Consider the following 20,074-nt stretch of genomic DNA (forward strand, 5'->3'; position numbering starts at 1 on the left):
GTGTTTGGATGTGTGGCGTACAGACATATAAATGCATGAATGTGGAGAATGCATCAGCAGTAACTTGCATTTTCTTCTGCCGAAGCTGCAAAATGCTGCTGACTCTCACCCAGGGACAAAGGGTTGGGACGATGATTAGATGTCTGATTACAGCTTTGGTCGGAATAGTTTGCAAATTTACATCAACCTTTACCCTGATTGGAGAGTGATTCACGTCTGATTGTTTGTCAGTCAGTCTTCCCTGACTGCTCTGAAAGATAATTGGAATATCTTTCCCTGTTGTTATTGAGATCTCTTAGCCCCCCCCCCCCAAAAAAAATTATCGTGCCAACCCATGTGTGACTCTACACTGACCTTTGTTTTCTCTTATGAAGGAACCGCTACAGTATGTTCTGCAGCTTCACTTTCTCAAACGAGAGCCTTGCATCAATCACCTCACAGACAGCAGATGATAACACCAAAACCACTTTGACCCTTACCTCACACACATTTTGCTGTGTCCCAATGACAGTGGCCTACACTATGAAGATTATTTATATCTTAATTAGGCAAAGTAACAGCAGAAAATAATAATGCTGTATTTACTCAACAATCTCAATACTCAATTATCAACTACACTCCTGGTATATTGGGACATGGCTCAACCCCACTGTTTCCCTTATAGGCTAGAGAAACAGTCGACCCACCACCTCCCCCCTCCCTGTCCTCCCGGCTGTGCCTGCTTGGTGTTAGTCTTTCTCTTGTCTCGCCCCTGTCTTCCCTCTAGGTTATGGGCTGGTGCAAGAGGAGCTTCTGTCCCCGGCCTCCATGCAATACAGCTTGCCTTCTCCACTGGGGGTGGAGCCCTACTGGCAGGAAGTCTCCAGCCTGGAGTGCGCGCCCATTGCAACGACGGAGGAGGACACTTTAATGGAGATGTCGGACGTTCAGGTGTGGCCGGCAGGGGTCAGCCCCTCGCTTGTTACGGTGGAGGACTCGTCACTGGAGGGCAGCAGTCGTGCTGATGACTCGGAAGGCGCCACGCTCTCCTTACCCTGTAGCTTGGGGCGCCCAGGCAGTGGGGCCAGCGGGGCCAGCGGTTCTATCATGGAGCTGGAGGAAGAAGAGGAGGAGGAGGAGGAGGAAGGAGAGGTTGAGGAGGAGGAGGCGCCACAGGAGCCAGCAAGCGTACTGGCGGAAAGGGACAGGGTGAGGGCAAGTGGCGCCGTGCCCAAGGTCAATCTAAATGGGCAGCTGGGAGGTCAGAGGTCGGACGCGAGGAGAGGGGAGGCTGTGGCAGTAGGAGGAGGAACAAAAGGAGGAGGTGTAGGTCTGGGCTCAGTGGAAGGCATTTCTGTTGTTGCAGGCCAGCAGGTGTATGCTCAGAGGTGTGAGATGACGGGACTGAGCCGGGCATCCGAACACAACGGAGACAACCGGTAAGCTCGTCATATGTGTTTGGTGTCTGCTGTCAGCACACAGAATAACTGTTAACATTTCTGCCGTGTTGTTTGTTTTTGTGTGTGTCCTTTTTTTCCTGTGTTCTGCCTTACAGAATGGTTGGAGGTGGAGCATTTCAACCCTACCTACCAGACAGGGACTCCCTGCAGGGCTGGGTGGGCTCAGTGTCATCGGGACCTGACGGCAGCGTGCCAAGCTTTCATGTGGCCCAGGAGGCTCTGCTGACTCCGGTGTGTGACACGGGTTACTCTCATGTGCTGCGTGGGCGCCTGCTGCAGGGCACACAGCCCTTTGACAAGGGGCTGGGCTTCTCTCACCACGATGCAGGCCTGCGAGCCTGGAAACAGGAGCACAGGCGGGGCCAGGTCAGGTTGCCACGCCAACCAACCGCCGCTTCCTGCGCCTGGAGAGGGGGAAACATCTTTATTTTTTTTTTTTGAATAATCAAATCAGACAACTCATGTTGTCTGATTTGAACAACATAAGTTGAAAAACACTGATTATCCTGAAGTCATTCAGTTTGAGTTTTGATTGCAGTCATTGGCAGGTTTAGACAACAATCATCAAGACTGATGATTGATCATTTTGATCGTGTCATAGAATGACGACTAGAGTGATGTATTGTGAGGCGCTACACATCAATGGAAATAATCAGCCTCTATGTTAAACATTTCAGATTTCTATAACAAAATTGTTATTTATATATGATTGTGTCACTTTTTAACAGAGAGAGGAGAAGGGGACTCTGCTGCTGAGGCACAGTTCTGGACGAACGCGGAACTGTCATTGCTAGAAAGGGCGTAAGCTGTGTATATCACTCTGCTGAGTCACACACAACTGTAAACATGAGCAGGCAGCTTTTCTACTGTCACTCAAACTGGCACACAGGGTGGGAAATTAACAGTAGCCACCAGCCGAAGTGTTTTAAACATATTCAAACAAATGCGATTCAGACTTGATTCTAGAAAATTGGCGACAACCTTAACGTAAACCAGTGACGGGTGGTGAAAGTGGAGCCGCAGTGTCTGGGCGGTGGACACACAAGTTAGTTTCCTGCTCTGGTTTCATGTAGAGGCTTCAGCAGTTAACCGGTCCGAGTGTTGTTTCCCTCCTCCCTCCCTCCCTCCTTGCTCCAGGTGGGGGTGGATGTGAGAAAGGGCGCTCAGTCAGGGCAGCGCACCAGTCTGCGGAGAATTAAACACTGAAATACACATACTACCCAGTCCTCCAGGTATGGGACACATGACAAGCACTTGTGCATCCCAGTGCTTGGATAGAAGCCACCTATTAAGACTTATAGTCCCTATTAGTCCCTCACATCCACTTCTGTTTATTGATTAGAACCCAAGGTTTATCATTAAGTTTAATTTTTATTTTTAAAGCCTGTGTTTGTGTATATTTTTGCATTACTGAATTAATTTCTGTTTCCTAGGATCGGAAATCCACTGCCAAACCATCCTCCACAAAACCACGACCAGACCGCAGAGGAAAATGAGCAGAGAGGAGACGACAACAATGAAGTGGAAACTAACAAATGTCAAAACAGAATCATCCTCAAACCTGTGACCATGGAGCACCACCAAACAAAGAAGAGGAGAAAAAAAACTTGTAGTTTTATAATATTTGTAAAGAAAAAAAATCAACTACACTTAAGGCATGATGATACTTTTTATAAAAAAAAAACAAAAACAAAATGTTAAATGTTAAAACAACTAAGAAAAAAAAGCAACAAAGTGCTTCCTGTGAACTGTAATCGCATGATGACTGCTGGTGCATGCCCTTTGACCTTTTGAACTGTCATTATCTACAAACTGAAGGGGTACAAGGTACGGGGCTGGCCCACACATGGGGCACAGGCCTTTTTAAGGACCTTATTCCCTCCCCCCCCCAGCTGGAGTGGTTTGTCAGTGAGTCCAATAACACTACAGCCAAAAAAAAAGAGCCTCATTGGAAGGTTGTGTAAACAGCTAAGCCTCTGCTGAGCCTACTGATGCTTCTATCACTGGATCCTTTCCCCTCTATTATTCTCAATGTAATATATGCACTCTATGCTACGTGGACACGTGTCGGTGTGTGTATGTGTGCGTGCGCGTGTATTCTTCTCTAACCGCATGTGTTTCTTGCTTCCGGCTTGGCGCTGAGCCCTGCCCCAATTGGCTTGTTGTCCCTGTGATGTCACGGCGTGCTCAGTGCCGGAATGAGAAAGCCGCTGTGCTCCCCCTGCTTGTGAGTTTCTTGTCTGCGTGTGCCGACGTATTTTTTCCTTGCTTCTTGTTGTTTTCTTTGGAACCTTTGGATTTCGACATCATTTGACTCTGACGGAATCTCCATCTCCACCCCTTTTTCCCCCCTCTGGTTTTTTTTTTGGGGGGGGGTGTTCTCAGACAACGGGAATGTTTTCTTTGGTTGCTTGATTGCATTGCGCAGCAGCTCTACAACACAAACGCTTGACTTCCCCCCTCTCCTGTGACCTTTTCTACGTTCTTCCATTGTCCTTCCTACTACTGTGTGTTATCTTGATTCACAATCTTTATCAGTAGCCTCAGTCTATATGCAGTAAAAATCACAAGCATCTCCCATCAGCACCTACAGGTCCTCCATCCAGTGTTTAAAACTTTTCGTGCACCCTCTTTTATCTGTTTGCTGTAGAGCCTCCCTGTCAGGTTTTTTAGGTCATTCATTTGAATGAAGAGGAGAGTCCAAATAGGATGTAATCATGTGGAGGATTTTACCACTACTACAGCATGTAATTGTGATGGGAAGTGTGCAGACAGGCAGCACTGTGATTGTCTTAATATTACGCTGACCCCAGACTCGTGAACTGTCAACACGCTATATTCATATAGGGACAAGCAAAGGCACACACATACACACCTATAAGGACATATCCAGAAACACACACGGTTAAATAAGTATTGCCTCGTCAGAGTTTTTGAAGTTTGCCGCAGCAATAATACCTAAATAGAACGAGAGACGGAGGGTTTAGAGAGAGAAAAAAAAGGCAAAAGGTCTGAACTCCTCAGTGATGATAGTAACTCCAGCATTTGAGTTTGGCATTGCAGCTGTGCCTGTATCTGACCTTGAGGTAAATGAGTCAGAAAGGACGTGCTTGCTGGTGCAGGATCCGATGACTCAGCTGTAGGAGTGTGGGACTGACTGTGGAGGCCTCAGAGGGTTTGTTTGTTTTTCAGCACTTAACGTAGCAAAAATACAAAAAACCAGGATATATCCACTTTAATACCTGTTTAAGAGGTTTGCTGCTGCCATAAGGTGGAATCCACCTGACTTTGTTTTCTGTCATTGTGAGTAATTTAAGTTGTTCACGCTGGCATCGCTGTCTGTTGTTCATCATCTGAAACACTTTATGCAGAAACCTGACGGCAGCACCATGAAGGGGGATCTTTCATAGTAGCACTCATTTCTTTAGAGAATCAGAACACACTATTTATCCCATAAGTACTGTAAATGCTATTGTAGCCTGAACGAATGAGACACAAAATGAATGAATGAACACATCACACAATGCACATATATTTCCCATGCTCAGTCTGTGCACGAGAACCTCATCTGATATAGCACATGTTTTCTACATATCACGTTTTCCACTGTTGCTCCACTCAGGTTTTCAGTTCTGCACTTTGTCAGAAACAAAATGTTTGGTTTTTGTTTTAATTTCAGAGTTCTCCTCTCAGTGATGAGTTTGGTGTTGAGGGCCGTTTAGTAGGGGGTAGGATGAGCGTGCATGAGTGTGTCTTCGATGGATGTATGAAGCAGGGTGTGTTTGTTTTAATGTGTGTAAGTTCATTCTCTGATTCACATAAGACCAAATAGGAGTATGGAGTGTGTGGTCGGTAACCACATGTCTTCTTAAACATCCTCTCTGGTGCTCAGCTACTGGGGGGTGGACAAGTGACGCCTCTGTTGAGTTTATCTAAATTTCTTTTTTAAATATACCAAACAGTTTATGGATGACGGAGATCAATGGCTCAGTCTTATTTATTAATTTTAATTTAAATTCTTGTACTGTATCAGCACGGGAGAGATAAATTTAAGGTATTTTTAAGAAAATACATTACTTAATCCCATGTTAAAGTTATAATCCTTAAGGTTAAAGATGTAAAAGGCATAAAGATGTAAAAGGCATAGAAATGGATGCATCCTTTAATCATACTGATTTAGATGGCTGAAGGAGCTTTAAAGTAGTAGTTACTTTTCTTTTGTATGTGAGGAAAGCTTTGACCATTATTATTATTATTATCAGTAATAATACATGGGTGATGACAAATAATTTCTGAAGTGGTGGCTACTGTATAGCCCTTTTACCCTCTTAAATTCAAATCAAATACACATTTTATTTGGAATAATTTTAGAATTTTCAAAAATTACATTTCTGGCTGGTTGGATTCTACTGAAACATGTAGCTCTTTCACTCAACCTGGAGGAACACTGGCAGGAATAGCCTTTCATCTTCACCTTCAAAGTATGTTTGCTGCCCCCTAGAGGTCAAGACATACCTATACAGACAGACTATTATTAGTAAAACACACTTGTGTTTAGCAGGACTGAATTCTTAAGGATCATAGCTTTGATTTGATGTTTTCTCTTAGTAGCTTACAGACAAGGTGTCAGTCATGTTTCTGATCTTTAAATCTTTAACACTCCACTAAGTGAAGTGATGTATTAAGTCGTTTTATGTTCTGCGGAGGTGCAATTTTTACATGATTTTACGTAATTTGGAATTACCATCTGAATTACAGTAATCAGTGATCATCTGTTTGTGACAACAGTATATGTGTGTGTGTGTGTGTGGTGATGCTTGATTCCAAACCTAGTTGGATCGGAGGGAAGAAGAACAAGAGAGAGAGAGCATTTTTACCGGGCATGTGACTAGTGAGGACGTGTAACCTATGACAATGTATTAAAAAAAAAAAAAAAAAAGACTATTGTAAAATTTTAACTGTTGCAAAGAATAGAGATCACTTATACTCCTTTAGAATGGATACATGACAATGTAAACGCAATATCATATTACTCTATCCTAAGGAATGCAACTGCGCACATGCACAAAAAAAAAGATGTTTTTATGAAAATATATGTATAAATATATGACAAAATATATTTAATTAGAATGCTATGCACCCTCATAGAGTTGTTATGGATGTTCTTTAAGCATTATCTAGACTAGGCCGACACCCACATCATGGGGAATGTAGAGGCTTTGTAGCTATGACCACTTGTTTTCTTTTCTTTTGTATTGTCCTGGAGAGAGGATAAACAAACGTGAATATGTATACAAGCCTTTCAAACTGAATCATTCTGACATGAAGATATGTATAGATCATCTTACCCTGTACACCAGCTCAAACCATTTACAAGACTTAATAAACAAAGATGTGACATAAATGTGGTGTCTTGTTTTTAAAAATGTGAAGTTATTGCTGCCTTTTATATTTTATTTAGCATTTTATTTATTTTATTTAGCATTTATTAGTAGTGCAATTTGTTTTAGATATATATTTGTATTAATTTTAATTTGTGCACTCTGAGTTTTATTGATATTATTATCATTGTTGTTGTTGTTTTATCTTCATTATCGTGTTTGCAAATCGGATCATGGGATCAAAAACTACAACTTCCTCTCTCCTGTGACGCCCCCTGCTTCCAGCCAATCGCAGCTCCCCCTTCCACGTGTTCCTCCGTAGGAAGTCTCTGGGTTGTTTTGGGTTCGCTCAGACCACGTGGAGGCACAAGGTAGCTTCTGTGGTCGGACTGCAGCTTCGCAAACAAACAGAACTTCAGCCTGCCGCCTGTGGTGTTTTGTTTTTGTTTGTTTGTTTTTTTTAGTAGCACAAACCGAGGAAAAGATGTCAGCGGGAAGTCAGACAACCAGGAGCCGGGAAATACCAGCCGTCAGGCGGATCGCCATCCACGATGCTGCTCACATGCCCCAGGAGTACTCCTCGACTCCCGGAGGAACTCTGTTCAGCACCACGCCAGGAGGTAATATATATATATATATATACAAGGCGAAAGTTAGACTGAAATAACAACAAATAACAGTTAATATGTGCACAGACATGATGATTATAAGCCAGACAGACACTTTACAGGCTGAGCCATAGGATAAACCTGCACTGTAGCCATGTTAGTACACTTACAGTGTCTCTGACCAAGAGTAAACTCCTAAAAACTGTGACTTGAAATGGTTTTTAGGCCACAGTTTAAAGAGCTGAAGTTTGTGACTGGTGAAAACACTTCATGGTATGGGAATCACGTCTGTCCTGTTAATGTTTGACATCATCTTGTAGGCTAAAGACCACCACAAATAAAACAAATCTGCTCCAGGTCCACTCCTGCCTACACACTGTCCTCAGTATACATGCATGCAGTAGCTTTATTTTGTGCATGACCCTGCTTGCTGCAGAAAGTTTTACATGAATGAAACGATAAGATCTGAGTGAGTACGTGTCGCCCTGCAGCTCACACAGTCACTGTATAGTCAAATATACCACTCTACACAGTCACATCCTATTTATAGTCTTGCTTTTACAGCAGCGTGTTTACTAAATGTGAGCTCTGTTAGACCACACCAGTTGTATTCAAGAAGTACAAGGCCCTTAAATTATAATTGCATCATATCTTATAATCACAGCCTATCTCTTCTGTGACTATATAAAACCTTTACACACACCAAAATTAAAGAAACCAGTGTGAAAAACAGGGGGGGGGTACCGTAATATAGTTATTGCTTTGAAAGAGCTTCCAACACACTTGTTGTTGAGTTATTATGCTGAGGCCTTGGGAAACTTCCAGAGTGGTGATAAAAGCAGAGAAGCTTGTGAGAAACATGCCGCATAAGCACATGTCCATTCCAACTGATACTGTGTCCTGTAACAGTAACAGGTGGGACAGATAAAACTGAATTAGGTCACTGGAGTTGTATGAGCGTCACTGAAAACAATAAAAATACATTATTGATATGGAACAGTTCACAAAATCCACGGTTCGGTTTTGAGGTCACGATTTACAGTTCGGTTCAGTTTATGTTGTTTTTCTATGTTTTTTTACACTACCATAGATCAGCATAAAATATATGGCGTAATTATTTAAACCATATTAAACCATTAAACCATATTTAAGAATCGGTTATTACCATTGTGTTGCTGCTGTAGCCCCATTCTGTCACTGCTTGAGATGCTCCAGTGTTGCCAACTCCTCTGTAAGAAAATTAGCTATTGGCTCTCCAACTTAATTACATCATAGCATAATTTGCATAATTGAAAGTGTACACATGTTGACACATTAGTCACCGGTATGAATGACACAATAGTTTTAGGTGTAGTTTGAAATTTGCCCATGTGTATATGAATGTTATATAATAGGCACAATATTGAATGCTTCCTGTGCATTGGCTGCAGGTACCAGAATCATCTATGACAGGAAATTCCTCCTGCAGTGTCGGACGTCTCCCCTGACTCGTACGCCCCCCAACCTGCCTGACATCCCAGGAGTCACCATGCCGCTCAAACCAGACGCCAGTGACACAAAGCAGCCTAAACAGGCACGCATCAATAATGCTGAGCACAGTGCACATACAGAAGAGAGTGCAGGTAACCATTTCTGCACACAGTATCATGTACTTTACTTTTTGTGTGTATCCCTTTACCTAATATGTTTGCTTTTCTTTTTTAGGGGAGGATGCCCAGTTTGAAATGGACATCTAAAGAAAAGTCGGCTGTATGCATAAAAATCATCCTGTTTACTGTGATTAAAAAAGAAAACAAACAAAAGAATAAACAACAGCAGAGAAGTCCTGCCTCACTCAGCAATCTGCTCTCAGATATATTCTGAACAAAACTACTGTGTATTTTTGTCATGCCTATAAATGTTGCTCTCTAACTTCCTACACTTTGATGAAACTTGACTTTGTATAATCTGTGATGTATTTGACATATAAGTAAGTCAAATCTTTGTTAAATATGAAATACTTTATGGGATTTGACGAATTTTATGACTTTACATACATGTCTAATTTTTTACACTAATAAACAATATTGATCTTCATTCTTTGTAGTTGACAATCCGTGCAGTAACCAAATGTGGCCACTTGGCGGCAGCAGAGGCAAACATCATTCCCATCAAGTTTTTCCTTGCCTCACCTGACTAAAAGTTGGCAGCTTATTTGTTAATACATACTACAAATATTGTAATAAAAAAACAAGAGACACTTTTTGAAGATAAGAAATAATTTATTGTATTAGCAATAACAATACAAATACAAATGAGTCAATGTGACCCAAACATCTCTGTAAAATCAAAGCGCTTACACCATCCTGACATTTGCATAAAACAGTTTGTACATAGGGGTTAGTGTGTACAGCTGTTCCTGAGAATATTCTAGTGCTTCAGTAAATTTGTTAATCCTTGATTCAATAAGCAGGATACACTGCTTTCTTTCATGCCATGCATCACAGCAGCAGCCTCTGTCCCAGTGTTCATCTCTGTAAAGTGCCTGTGGAAGTGTATGTCCACGTTGTGCCTCTGAGCAGCTCAGATCTTGGGGCTGTTGCCTCCTCTTGGTTCAGTGCATACAGTCCCTCTGACCGTGTCTAAAAGGCTTTTCTTTCAGTGGCAACCACACTCCTCCACCACCATGTTCTCGTGATGCCGCATCACCATCTGACCGTTCTCATAATACAGCATGGACAGTGGTGCCAGGCGTGTGGGTACACAGGAGACACACGGCACCTTGTCTGGGTGATGAAGCTTCAGCAGGCTCTGGAGAGAGAGAAAAAAAAGGAAAATCAATGATTAGAACATACATTTTCAAATAGGATTTTAGAGTATGATCAGTTGGCATATTGTGGTCATGATGATGGACTGTAGTCTTACCTGCATGTATGCATGGTTAGTTGGGGTGAAAGTCTCATCCACTGGTGTAGGACAGCTCCCCTCACAGCGATAAGCATTGTAGCGCTTGGGATAAACAATCCACTCACTCCAGCCGATCTTCTCAAAGTCCACCCACATGTCCACCTTCCTGCAGAGAGGACCCTTTTTCTCCTCCTCTGTGACCTTGCTGGCAGGAGCAGCTCCAGCCACTCTCCTCCTCTGCTGCTGGGCGTGGTGGTGCCTGTTATCTCTGCGGCTCCTCGGCTTGGAGGCTGGCATCACCCGCTCCCTGTCCAGGCTGACGTACTTGGAGTGCTCTGCTGTGCGAATCAGAGTTGGCTGACTGTTTGGGTTCTGCCTTGAGAAGACGACCATCATGACCCTGTCAGCTGTAAGGTGCTGGATTCCCTCCTGCTCCACCACCTCAGCCTCCTCCATCTCCTCTGTGGAGGGTTCCTGCTGCAGCCAGCGACTGAGCATCTGTGTCATGTTGAACACCTTCCAGGAGGAAGGCGACACCATGGAGCTGGGGTGAGCTCTGAGGCGGCCCAGGAACATCTTGCTTTCTGAGCAGTCCTCGCCGGAGCAGTGTGGGTCCCTGTGGGAGTGGAAGATGTCAACAGAGGCACTGGGTGACTCAGCAAAGGCAGGAAGGCGGATGCGAAGCTGTGCCAGTTGGATGATGTCACTTGCAGACATGGAAGACAGGTCAAAGGTGACGGACCACCTCTTTCCAATCTGCTGGCAGCCTGAAAGAAATAATAAAAATATGTTAGCTTGATTCTGCAAAAGACGCATACACTTGCGCAGTAAGCTGAGATAAAAAGCCCTCCATGATTTAAATTATTATATTTTGACTTACTCTTAGCAACGAGGCTGACCACTGAGTCGGATTCGTGAAGATCTGTGTTAACCTCGTTCCTCTGGATCACGCTGGCAGACGGAGTCTTGACGCGGTCCTCAGTCAGCATGGTCCGGTAGAGCTGCATCATGTAGAGAGGCAGTCTGCCGGTCTGCTGTCGCTGCACGGTGCGCTTGGAATCGCCTGACCGAGCGTTCATCCCACGGAGCAGTGCGTCAGGGTGCATCCCATGGAAGAGCTGAGCTGTCATAGCCAAATCCACCAGGAGGAGAAGCGCAAAGGCGAAATCCACTGATAGTCCCTTCATAATTTCTAAGTGTGATGTTGTCTCTTGCTCAGGCAAATCCAAAATGCTGGAGGTGAGATGATGAGGCTCGGATTTTTATACCAACACGCCTCTCCCCTGACGTCCTTTGAAGAGAGCTGTCAAATGGTTAAAGGGCGTGTGTGATCCAAGACTTAGATGTGACAATATCGTTATGTATCGAAACCAAGAAGCCTTTGTAGTGGCAGAGGTGTGAAAACTGTAAAAGCCCATCACTGATTGTTGTTGTTTTGTATATTAGAGATCCCTTTGATAAGAAGCTATGACAATAATGTTAGTTAAGGAGATTACGAGCTGCACAACTGGGCTGTGATTAATTGGAAAGTAACACAAGAGTTAATCAGAAATCACTTTCTATGTTCGGAGGAAACCTGGGAAAACACGGGGGCAAGTTGAGGTCAATAATAGAGGAGGGGGGAGTGGTTATTTTCAGTGTTGAACATCATTTACTCTGACCTCTAATTCGATGACATGTGCCTGGAAGATTCATTTAATTTTACCATACTATAAATAAACTAGAAATCTGTTGCCCTTCATAATAAAAGTGTTTCGAAAAAGTGATATAAAGTAACCGAATCCTGTTTAAACATGAATTCATCCAGAAACCATTAAAACATCTTTTTAATACATTTAATCATCAATAAATCATTGTTGACAGTTTTTGGAGATATTGAATTCAAATATATCATCTGCATCACATCACATTGAAAGAACTGCCGTGATAATTGACAGCAACGGTGAAACACGCTGATGGCTGCCCATTCATAAGACAAACTGCACACTTGGCCTCAAAGGAGACAAGAAAGAGGTCCTGTGAAAATACAAAGCCTTTATTCTTTTGATGGGAATATGTGTCACTGATGTGAAATGAGACCAGGTATTTTAATGCTCTTTTATGTGGGGCACATCAAACACATTTTTTTAAAGATTTAAAAGGAAGAAAACACCAAAGAAAGACTTTGGATTAATTGATTATTTTGAAGTTTCAGTCAGATCATGGCATCAGAGTGGTATTATGTTGTATTCAGTGTAGCTCAATGGAAGGCTGTAACTTCTGTGGCAGCAAAGGCAACGAGACATACAATTCAACTTTTAATTAGGCCTATATGTCACCCATAGACTGCAAACTTCCGTTTTTTAAGAAAAAAGCCACCGTAAAGCTGTTGTGCCGTGCGTAAAAGCGCCGAGTCTATCCAAGTGCGCACGGCTTAATTTGCCACTAGGACAGTGTAATGATTAAGATCTATATTTCTCTTACACTTAAACTGGATGTGTTGCACGAGTCTTCGCGGCGAACACGCGCACGTTTTAGTGTAAAAAGCAATTATTGATCTCTGGATCTGTCTCTGCGCTTGTGCCAACATAATGAAATGAAAAAAGTAGTGATAAACAGGAATGTTCTGGGATGTCCGTTTTTCCTGATCAGAAGCTGCTGCATGCGCACCTGCAGCAGAGGAAGTCATTAAAGCGCTTCCTCTCAGCTGACGCTGTTTGTCCCAATTAGCCGCGCAGGACGACATGGAGTTGTCTCTGCTCGTTTGTTTGAATTTACTGGCGAGTCTGATATTTTCCGGAGGTAACGATATGTTTTTGAAATATGCACTTGTGAATATTCACACACCAGTGAAATACAAACGACGCGCGGCGTGGTGTGAACGTTTTCTTCGGTGGGCCTGCAGCCTGCGGTGTGGAATCCATTGATTCTGTTTAGTTGTGTTCGCCATCAGATAAATGTTCACTGTCACATCTTTCATAGGAAGCAAGAGTGAATATCTAATATGATTCATGTTCCCTTCTCACTTCCTAAGGTGGCTTTAATTCAAAAGTGGTTGAGGGGTTTACCATGTGCTTGGCATTTGTTCCATGTTCTCCTAATAAAGAGGTGTTTTCTCATTATTCATTGGAAGTGTATCATCACGCTATCCATATCAGTTTTATTGTTAACAAAGGGGTGTTTGCTTTTAATCCAGCCTGTGATTCTGACTGTTACTCTTAATGACTCCATCTTGTTTTTGCTTTGTACTTTTGGCTTTGTGTCGCTAGGACAAACTCTTGAGTGCCATCAAGGCCAGTGGCAGTGTGACGATGGAGGCTGCATCCCTAATGGGTGGAAATGTGATGGCCAAGGAGATTGTCTGGATGGTTCTGATGAAATAGACTGCACTGGTAGGTATTTCTCTCCCCACCTTAACTGTTAATTATAATTGCATGTGTTGCTTGGCTTGTTTTTTCCCCTACTAAAATTATAGAACAGAAGAAATTATAAATGACACACCCCTGCTGTCCCCAATACAGGGCCACCAGGTTCTATTGATTGTCCTCTGGGTCAGTTTCCTTGTGTGGATTCTGTTGGTTGTGTTGATGTGTCGGCCCGCTGCGATGGACAAAAGCAGTGTCCCACCGGCTCTGATGAGGAGAACTGTCCCGCCACTGAAGGCTGCCTGGACTCTGACTGGACTTGTCGAAACCGCATCTGTATCCCCAAAGAGCTGCACTGCAATGGGCAGAACGACTGCATGGACAACTCTGATGAAGAGGACTGTGGTGAGAAAGATGTGTAGCTCAGGTTCACGTTATGATTAAGATACTAACTGTGATTTATATGAAGCCTGTCTTGACACTGTGTATTAGTATAAAATGTTAGAGCCTGCATCTGTCCTCCTCACAGATCTGTGTGGTGAGAATGGCGTAAGGTGTCCTGAAGGGACGTGTGTGTCTGCAGCAGAGAGGTGTGATGGACAGGTTCACTGCTCCGATGGCAGCGATGAGCCCATAACTTGTGGTAAATGTGAAGAAATTACCTGTTAAAATGCAGCTTGTTTAAGTTCTGTCATGCTCACACTGAATTGATGCACTATATGTCAGGTCATATGTGTTCTATGAACAATGGAGGATGCAGCCATGTGTGTACTGATGAACCCTGGGGAGCTAGGTGTACCTGTCCTGCTGGATACAAGCTGTCTCCTAATGGAGCAGTGTGTGAAGGTATGAGGGGCATGAGGATGACTCATCCTAAAGCACTGTGGATTTATTATATGGAACCCCAGTAGTATTTTTATTTATTTTGTGCTTATGAAGCTAAAACTCACTCTCTCCTCAGATTTGGATGAATGTGCTGCACCTCTTTCTCCCTGTGTGCATCACTGCAGCAACACCATTGGATCCTACTACTGTCACTGCAGAGAGGGATTCAAACTTAATGGAAGCTCCACATGTCTGGCTTCAGGTAATGCAGGAACATTTTCTTTGTTTATCCCTCAGCTAATGTGCATATGAAAACAACACATAATATGCTTCCAGCTTCCAGTGTGCTGTTCCTGAGTCAGGGTAAATGCAGATAAGTCAGAATATTTTAACTAGCAAATCCTGGCAAGTGTTTAGATTTTAGTTTCATCCTGGAAAAAGATCAACACTAAAAGCCATGAAGCGACACGGACAAAAGATCATTAATATGTTAATGGTAACTTTGATGTGAACGAAAGTAAGAAGGAATAATTGATTCGACATCAAAAGGAGATCAAAGAAAGTGATATTGTCACCTGAAGGATAATTTTAGAGAACATGAGAAAAAACTTGTCACTGAGCTTTTATACACTTATCAGAGGAGAGGTGAAAATTCATTACATCTTTCTGACTCTGTGTATAGGTAACAATACTCAATTGCTGATGGTGCAGAGGAGAGCTTTAGGATTATTGAACGTGAAGTCTCGCCAGGTTGAAGCCATCCAGACCGCATGGTTTGACCCAGTGGCTCTGGCCTTTGACATTTCCAGAGGATGGTATTACTGGGCTGATACCCAAGGCAGCATTTACAAAAGAGGTGGAAGGCAAACCTGGACAGTCTATACTGGTTAGTTCACCCCAAACCTTTTTTTCCCTAAAAAAAAAAAAAAAAAAAAAAATCAAACCGTTCATTAAAGCATGTTGCTTTTTTTTAAAAAAAACAGGAGAGCCTGGAATCAAAGGTCTAGCTTGTGATTGGTTAAATGGATATCTGTTCTGGACCAATCAGAAAACGGAGTCAATCTACATGCAGGCAGCTGATGGGAAAAGTTTCACAACTCTGCTGAGCAAAAACATCAGGCCGTCAGAGCTGGTGCTTCTACCTGTGGAGAGGTTGGTTGTCTTTTTTTTTTTTTTTTTTTGTTTTTTACAGCGGGTGTGATACATTTTGCTGAAGGACAGTTCAGTTCAAATCACAAGAAATAAGCGTTTATATTAACTGTAACTGTTTTGTCTCCCAGCTTGATGTTCTGGATCAATGCTGGTCCAGGTGACAGGGTGACGTTGGAGAAGTCATGGATGGATGGGTCAGAAAGAAGCACTCTGGTGGTCATCACTGCTCAGTCAGCCCACAGCCTCACTGCTGACGTGGCTGCCAGGAGACTGTACTGGATCAGTGACTTCAAGAGGGTGAGTTGTCTGCATTCCCTCTCTGTCCAGTGAATGCTGACCTTTAAATGGTAAGACACAGGTGATAGGTTAAAAGCTTGTTGGTTCAATCAACTAATTATCAGCTAACACATTAATCCTACGTTCTAAACATGAACTTGTTTCCTTCAGTCTATAGAGACTGTAAAGGTGGATGGGACTGGTCGTACCTCGTTGACAGGACTATTCGGCACACAACCGGCTATTGGCCTGGCTGTGTTTGAAGGTTGGATGTACTTGGCTGATGTCAAAGGACTGTGGCAGGTTCCACAGAACCAACCAAGGCAAAAGAAATTTATTCTGAAAGCTGAACTGCCATTAATAGCAGCTTACCATGAGCTTCAGCAGCCTCAAGGTACAGTGTAAATTTGATGCTACTTGTTTTTTCCAGGGTTTTGAGTTGATAAATGTATAAGAGTATAAATATCCTTCTTGGTCCTCATAGCTCAGTTGTCATTGCTCAGGTTCTTCTGCTTGTGTGAAGACTCCATGTCATCTCTGCCAGCTGACTAAAGGAAACCCTCTTGGGTTCACCTGTGCTTGTCCAGTCTCCAAAGTGCTGTTACCCAGTGGAACATGTGAGAGTAGGTTTACCAAATCTTCATTTCATCTGTATCAAATGCAGCTTTTTTTCTACATTGCTACCATGACTTGAAAACTTGTCCCTTTTTTATAGTCCCATGGTGCTTTATAAATAAATGAAGTGGAAATGTGTCATTAAAATCTGTTTTTGTTCCACAGATCCACGGTTTATATATGCCACCAGTACAGACATTTACCTGTTGGAGTTCAGAGGCAAGGACTACACTGAAACACAGCTGTTTACCGCAGACGATGGCGTCCTGTCTTTTGATCTGGACTGGTACAGAGGCTGGCTGTACTGGGCCAACCATACTGGCCACGTCCAGCGCACCAGTCTGACCCAGGTCAAAACCGAGGTGGTCCAAACACCTTTGCCAGGTTGATGCATTTTCTTGGATTGGATTTTGCCATAGACGCTAGAATGGTCAAATTGACAGCAGTAGTTTCAACATTTCCTTTATGGATGCATCATTTCCTTATTAATTACTTAGTTGATAGATTCAATTTTATATCATTATCATATTGTTAACAAATGTTTCAGCTCTGTGTTTTATTGAATTATTTCTACAGTGGACCAACTGCTTTCTCTCTTTTTAGTTTGCCTCATAAACTTAGACCAGAGGAGTGGAAAGCTCTGCTGGGTGTCATGTGACCAAAACAGCATCGGCACCACCTCTGCTAATTACCCACAGCAGCTGTATAAAACAACGAAGAAGATTCAAGACTTGTACGTAGACTGGCTGAGAGGAGGCATCTTGTGGCTGGAGGATGAGCAAATCCTGAGCATGAGCGTGACCAGAGGCAAAGCCAAAAACCTGATCCAGCTGGCAGGAGGGGTCAGGGGGAACATCGCCTTCGACCTCAAGGCCAACAGTCTGCTCTGGAACTCAAAAAGGGGAGGTTAGTTCCATCCACCGGCCACTGATTAAAATGTGTTGGCATGCTTGTGTCAGCAGTGAGTGCCAGGAGTGAAGTGTTTGTCAAGTTTTGGTGGATTTCAGGTTTTTGCTCCAAGTTTAATTAACTGAAAGTAAAGTAGTTTCTTTAAAAAGAAGTACACGCTTGGTTTTTGTCACTTTTTATTGTTCAAAAATCCTTTAAAAGTACTAGTGATTACCACATTTGCCCTGATTGAATGGCTTTCCATGTCTCCTGTTCCAGGCTTGACAACACTGAGTTTGCTGCAAGAAAGAAGTCACCAAGCCGGAAGACGATGGAACATTTCAGGATCCATAGAAGCAGCCATTGAGCCTTTTCTGTTGTCCATGTCTGATGGCGTAATGTCTCTGTGGGATCGACGGAACGGGAACCTTATTCAAGATGTAACTGTGAGAGGCAATGTGTTCAGCATAATCGCTGCATTCGGGGATGTTCATCCAGGTCCGACCAGTTCATTTTTCCACAGAGGAAATGATGTATATGCTGAGTTGAAAAAAAAAATCTCTCATAATTCTTGTACTGTAATGTTTTTTCATAGTGCTCAGACCTGTACACTGCAGAGAACCATCTGTGTTGTGCCGACACTCGTCAGTTTGTCTCTCACAAGCCCAGCTGTGTGATGGGAAAAGAGACTGCCCTGATGGAGATGATGAGGAGTTTTGTGTTATCACATGTCCATCAAAAGGTAAAATGCCAATCCCATGTTAAATTTATGCTAAAATGCATCACTGACTTTTCTTGCTTCTTCTAGTTTCTAGCTTAAGTAATGAGCTTTTCTTGCTCTGTCAATCTCAGAGGATTTCAGGTGCAAGGACCGTAGGAATTGTATCTCCAAAAATCTGGTATGTGATGGCCGCTCTCATTGCCGTGATGGCTCAGATGAGGTTGACTGTCCAATCATTGCATCTCCTGCAACCCGGGCAACCACCCTGAAGTGTCGCACAGGATCAACACAATGCAAAGATGGCAGAGAGTGTGTTTTATACAGTCATGTGTGTGATGGAGAGAAGGACTGCGAAGATGGATCAGATGAACTGGGATGTGGTGAGTTTCTTTAGAGAAAAATTATTAGTCAAGTGTGTGGCTGTATGATGTATGTACTGTGTCCTTTTAGATGCCCCACAACAGACTACACAACAGATGATCTCCCTATCAAATGAAATGACGCCAGCTACCACAGCTCAGCCGGGCTGCCGCAGCCCGTCTGTCCTCTGTCCTTCTTCTCCTCACCTCTGCATTACTCCAAGCCAGTTGTGTGACGGGCATGAAGACTGCCCTGATGGTTCTGATGAAAAGTGTGTTAAAAGTTGTCCCTATAAGAGTAAGAAAAATTATTTCCCATCTGTTTTTAATAATAATTTATTGTAAAGATGTGTCATGGTGTCAAGATACAAAGGTTTAATGAAGCATTATTTTCCCTCATTAGCTGACTTTCTCTGCAAAGATCGTCAGAGCTGCGTCTCCAAGAATTTAGTGTGTGATGGCCGCTCGCATTGCCGTGATGGTTCAGATGAGGTTGACTGTCCAACCATTGCATCTCCTGCAACCCGGTCAACCACCCTGAAGTGTCGCACAGGATCAAAGCCATGCAGAGATGGCAGAGAGTGTGTTTTATACAGTCACGTCTGTGATGGAGAGAGAGACTGCAGAGATGGATCAGATGAAGAAGGATGTGGTGAGTTTCCTTAGAGAAAATCTTCCTTAATTAAAAAAAAAATGCACATTATTAGTCAAGTGTGAGGTTTTATGGTGTGTTATTACCGGTACTTATCTTTGAAAGAACTTTACACTGTATCCTTTTAGATACTACACAACAAATGATCTCCCCATCAAATGAAATAACACAAGCTACCACAGCTCAGCCGGGCTGCCGCAGCCCGTCTGTCCTCTGTCCTTCTTCTCCTCACCTCTGCATTTCTCCAAGCCAGTTGTGTGATGGGCATGAAGACTGCCCTGATGGTTCTGATGAAAAGTGTGTTAAAAGTTGTCCCTATAAGTGTAAGTAAAATGATTTTTACATCTGTTTTTTTAAGTATAACCACAGCTGACCACATAATTTATTGTAAAGATGTGTCTTGGTACAAAGGTTTAATGAAGCATTATTTTCCCTCATTAGCTGACTTTCTCTGCAAAGATCGTCAGAGCTGTGTCTCACCGAGTCTAGTGTGTGATGGCCGCTCTCATTGCCGTGATGGCTCGGATGAGGTTGACTGTCCAACTATTGCATCTCCTGCAACCCAGGCAACCACCCTGAAGTGTCGCACAGGATCAAAGCCATGCAGAGATGGCAGAGAGTGTGTTTTATACAGTCATGTGTGTGATGGAGAGAGGGACTGTGAAGATGGATCAGATGAACTGGGATGTGGTGAGTTTCCTTAGAGAAAATCTTCCTCAGTTAAAAAAACACACATTATTAGTCATGTGGCTGTATGATGTATGTACTGTGTCCTTTTAGATGCCCCACAACAGACTACACAACAGATGAGCTCCCTATCAAATGAAATGACGCCAGCTACCACAGCTCAGCCAGGCTGCCGCAGCCCGTCTGTCCTCTGTCCTTCTTCTCCTCACCTCTGCATTACTCCAAGCCAGTTGTGTGACGG

The 20,074-nt window shown here is 43.1% G+C and overlaps 4 protein-coding genes, 1 long non-coding RNA gene and 1 pseudogene across 5 annotated transcripts; 5 read left to right on the forward strand and 1 right to left on the reverse strand.

Annotated features, from left to right (window-relative positions):
• The window catches only part of LOC114444099 (ankyrin-1-like), a 48,673-nt pseudogene extending 41,830 nt beyond the window's left edge, over positions 1-6,843 (forward strand).
• Positions 6,844-7,150: 307 nt separating this feature from the next.
• LOC114443812 (eukaryotic translation initiation factor 4E-binding protein 1-like) lies at positions 7,151-9,504 on the forward strand. Its single transcript, XM_028418143.1, has 3 exons — positions 7,151-7,440; positions 8,859-9,050; positions 9,133-9,504. Exons 1-3 carry the CDS (start codon positions 7,305-7,307, stop codon positions 9,162-9,164), a joined length of 360 nt encoding a protein of 119 aa, XP_028273944.1. The 5' UTR covers positions 7,151-7,304; the 3' UTR covers positions 9,165-9,504.
• A 561-nt stretch (positions 9,505-10,065) lies between these two features.
• ndr1 (nodal-related 1) lies at positions 10,066-11,420 on the reverse strand. The gene is made up of 3 exons (XM_028418328.1): positions 11,195-11,420; positions 10,333-11,081; positions 10,066-10,218 (listed from the first exon to the last, which is right to left on the reverse strand). The coding sequence occupies exons 1-3, from the start codon at positions 11,418-11,420 to the stop codon at positions 10,066-10,068; spliced, it is 1,128 nt and encodes a 375-aa protein (XP_028274129.1).
• A 1,617-nt stretch (positions 11,421-13,037) lies between these two features.
• On the forward strand, positions 13,038-16,652 carry LOC114444101 (very low-density lipoprotein receptor-like). Its single transcript, XM_028418504.1, has 12 exons — positions 13,038-13,095; positions 13,563-13,685; positions 13,815-14,063; positions 14,188-14,301; positions 14,385-14,504; positions 14,620-14,745; positions 15,166-15,369; positions 15,467-15,635; positions 15,764-15,932; positions 16,083-16,305; positions 16,415-16,534; positions 16,627-16,652. Exons 1-12 carry the CDS (start codon positions 13,038-13,040, stop codon positions 16,650-16,652), a joined length of 1,701 nt encoding a protein of 566 aa, XP_028274305.1.
• A 1,160-nt stretch (positions 16,653-17,812) lies between these two features.
• Positions 17,813-18,952, forward strand: LOC114444102 (sortilin-related receptor-like). The gene is made up of 5 exons (XM_028418505.1): positions 17,813-17,912; positions 18,010-18,156; positions 18,267-18,515; positions 18,586-18,766; positions 18,916-18,952. The coding sequence occupies exons 1-5, from the start codon at positions 17,813-17,815 to the stop codon at positions 18,950-18,952; spliced, it is 714 nt and encodes a 237-aa protein (XP_028274306.1).
• A 26-nt stretch (positions 18,953-18,978) lies between these two features.
• LOC114443824 (uncharacterized) lies at positions 18,979-20,072 on the forward strand. Its single transcript, XR_003671473.1, has 4 exons — positions 18,979-19,146; positions 19,275-19,469; positions 19,588-19,836; positions 19,927-20,072. It is a non-coding gene; the product is annotated as an uncharacterized LOC114443824 (long non-coding RNA).
• Positions 20,073-20,074: the final 2 nt, after the last annotated feature.

This window comes from Parambassis ranga, chromosome 12 (assembly GCF_900634625.1).
Source record: "Parambassis ranga chromosome 12, fParRan2.1, whole genome shotgun sequence".
NCBI classification, from domain to species: Eukaryota; Metazoa; Chordata; class Actinopteri; family Ambassidae; genus Parambassis; species Parambassis ranga.

Coding starts and splice junctions, on each gene's coding strand:
- LOC114443812 (XM_028418143.1), top strand. CDS start 7,305: ATGTCAGCGGGAAGTCAGACAACCAGGAGCCGGGAAATACCAGCCGTC. Junction 7,441..8,858: donor GTTCAGCACCACGCCAGGAG/GTAATATATATA, acceptor CATTGGCTGCAG/GTACCAGAATCATCTATGAC. Junction 9,051..9,132: donor ACATACAGAAGAGAGTGCAG/GTAACCATTTCT, acceptor TTTCTTTTTTAG/GGGAGGATGCCCAGTTTGAA.
- ndr1 (XM_028418328.1), bottom strand. CDS start 11,420: ATGCACCCTGACGCACTGCTCCGTGGGATGAACGCTCGGTCAGGCGAT. Junction 11,082..11,194: donor GGTCAGCCTCGTTGCTAAGA/GTAAGTCAAAAT, acceptor TATTTCTTTCAG/GCTGCCAGCAGATTGGAAAG. Junction 10,219..10,332: donor CTAACCATGCATACATGCAG/GTAAGACTACAG, acceptor CTCTCTCTCCAG/AGCCTGCTGAAGCTTCATCA.
- LOC114444101 (XM_028418504.1), top strand. CDS start 13,038: ATGGAGTTGTCTCTGCTCGTTTGTTTGAATTTACTGGCGAGTCTGATA. Junction 14,746..15,165: donor CTCCACATGTCTGGCTTCAG/GTAATGCAGGAA, acceptor CTCTGTGTATAG/GTAACAATACTCAATTGCTG. Junction 16,306..16,414: donor TGAGCTTCAGCAGCCTCAAG/GTACAGTGTAAA, acceptor GTCATTGCTCAG/GTTCTTCTGCTTGTGTGAAG.
- LOC114444102 (XM_028418505.1), top strand. CDS start 17,813: ATGTCTCTGTGGGATCGACGGAACGGGAACCTTATTCAAGATGTAACT. Junction 17,913..18,009: donor ATTCGGGGATGTTCATCCAG/GTCCGACCAGTT, acceptor GTTTTTTCATAG/TGCTCAGACCTGTACACTGC. Junction 18,767..18,915: donor CCTGATGGTTCTGATGAAAA/GTGTGTTAAAAG, acceptor TTCTCTGCAAAG/ATCGTCAGAGCTGCGTCTCC.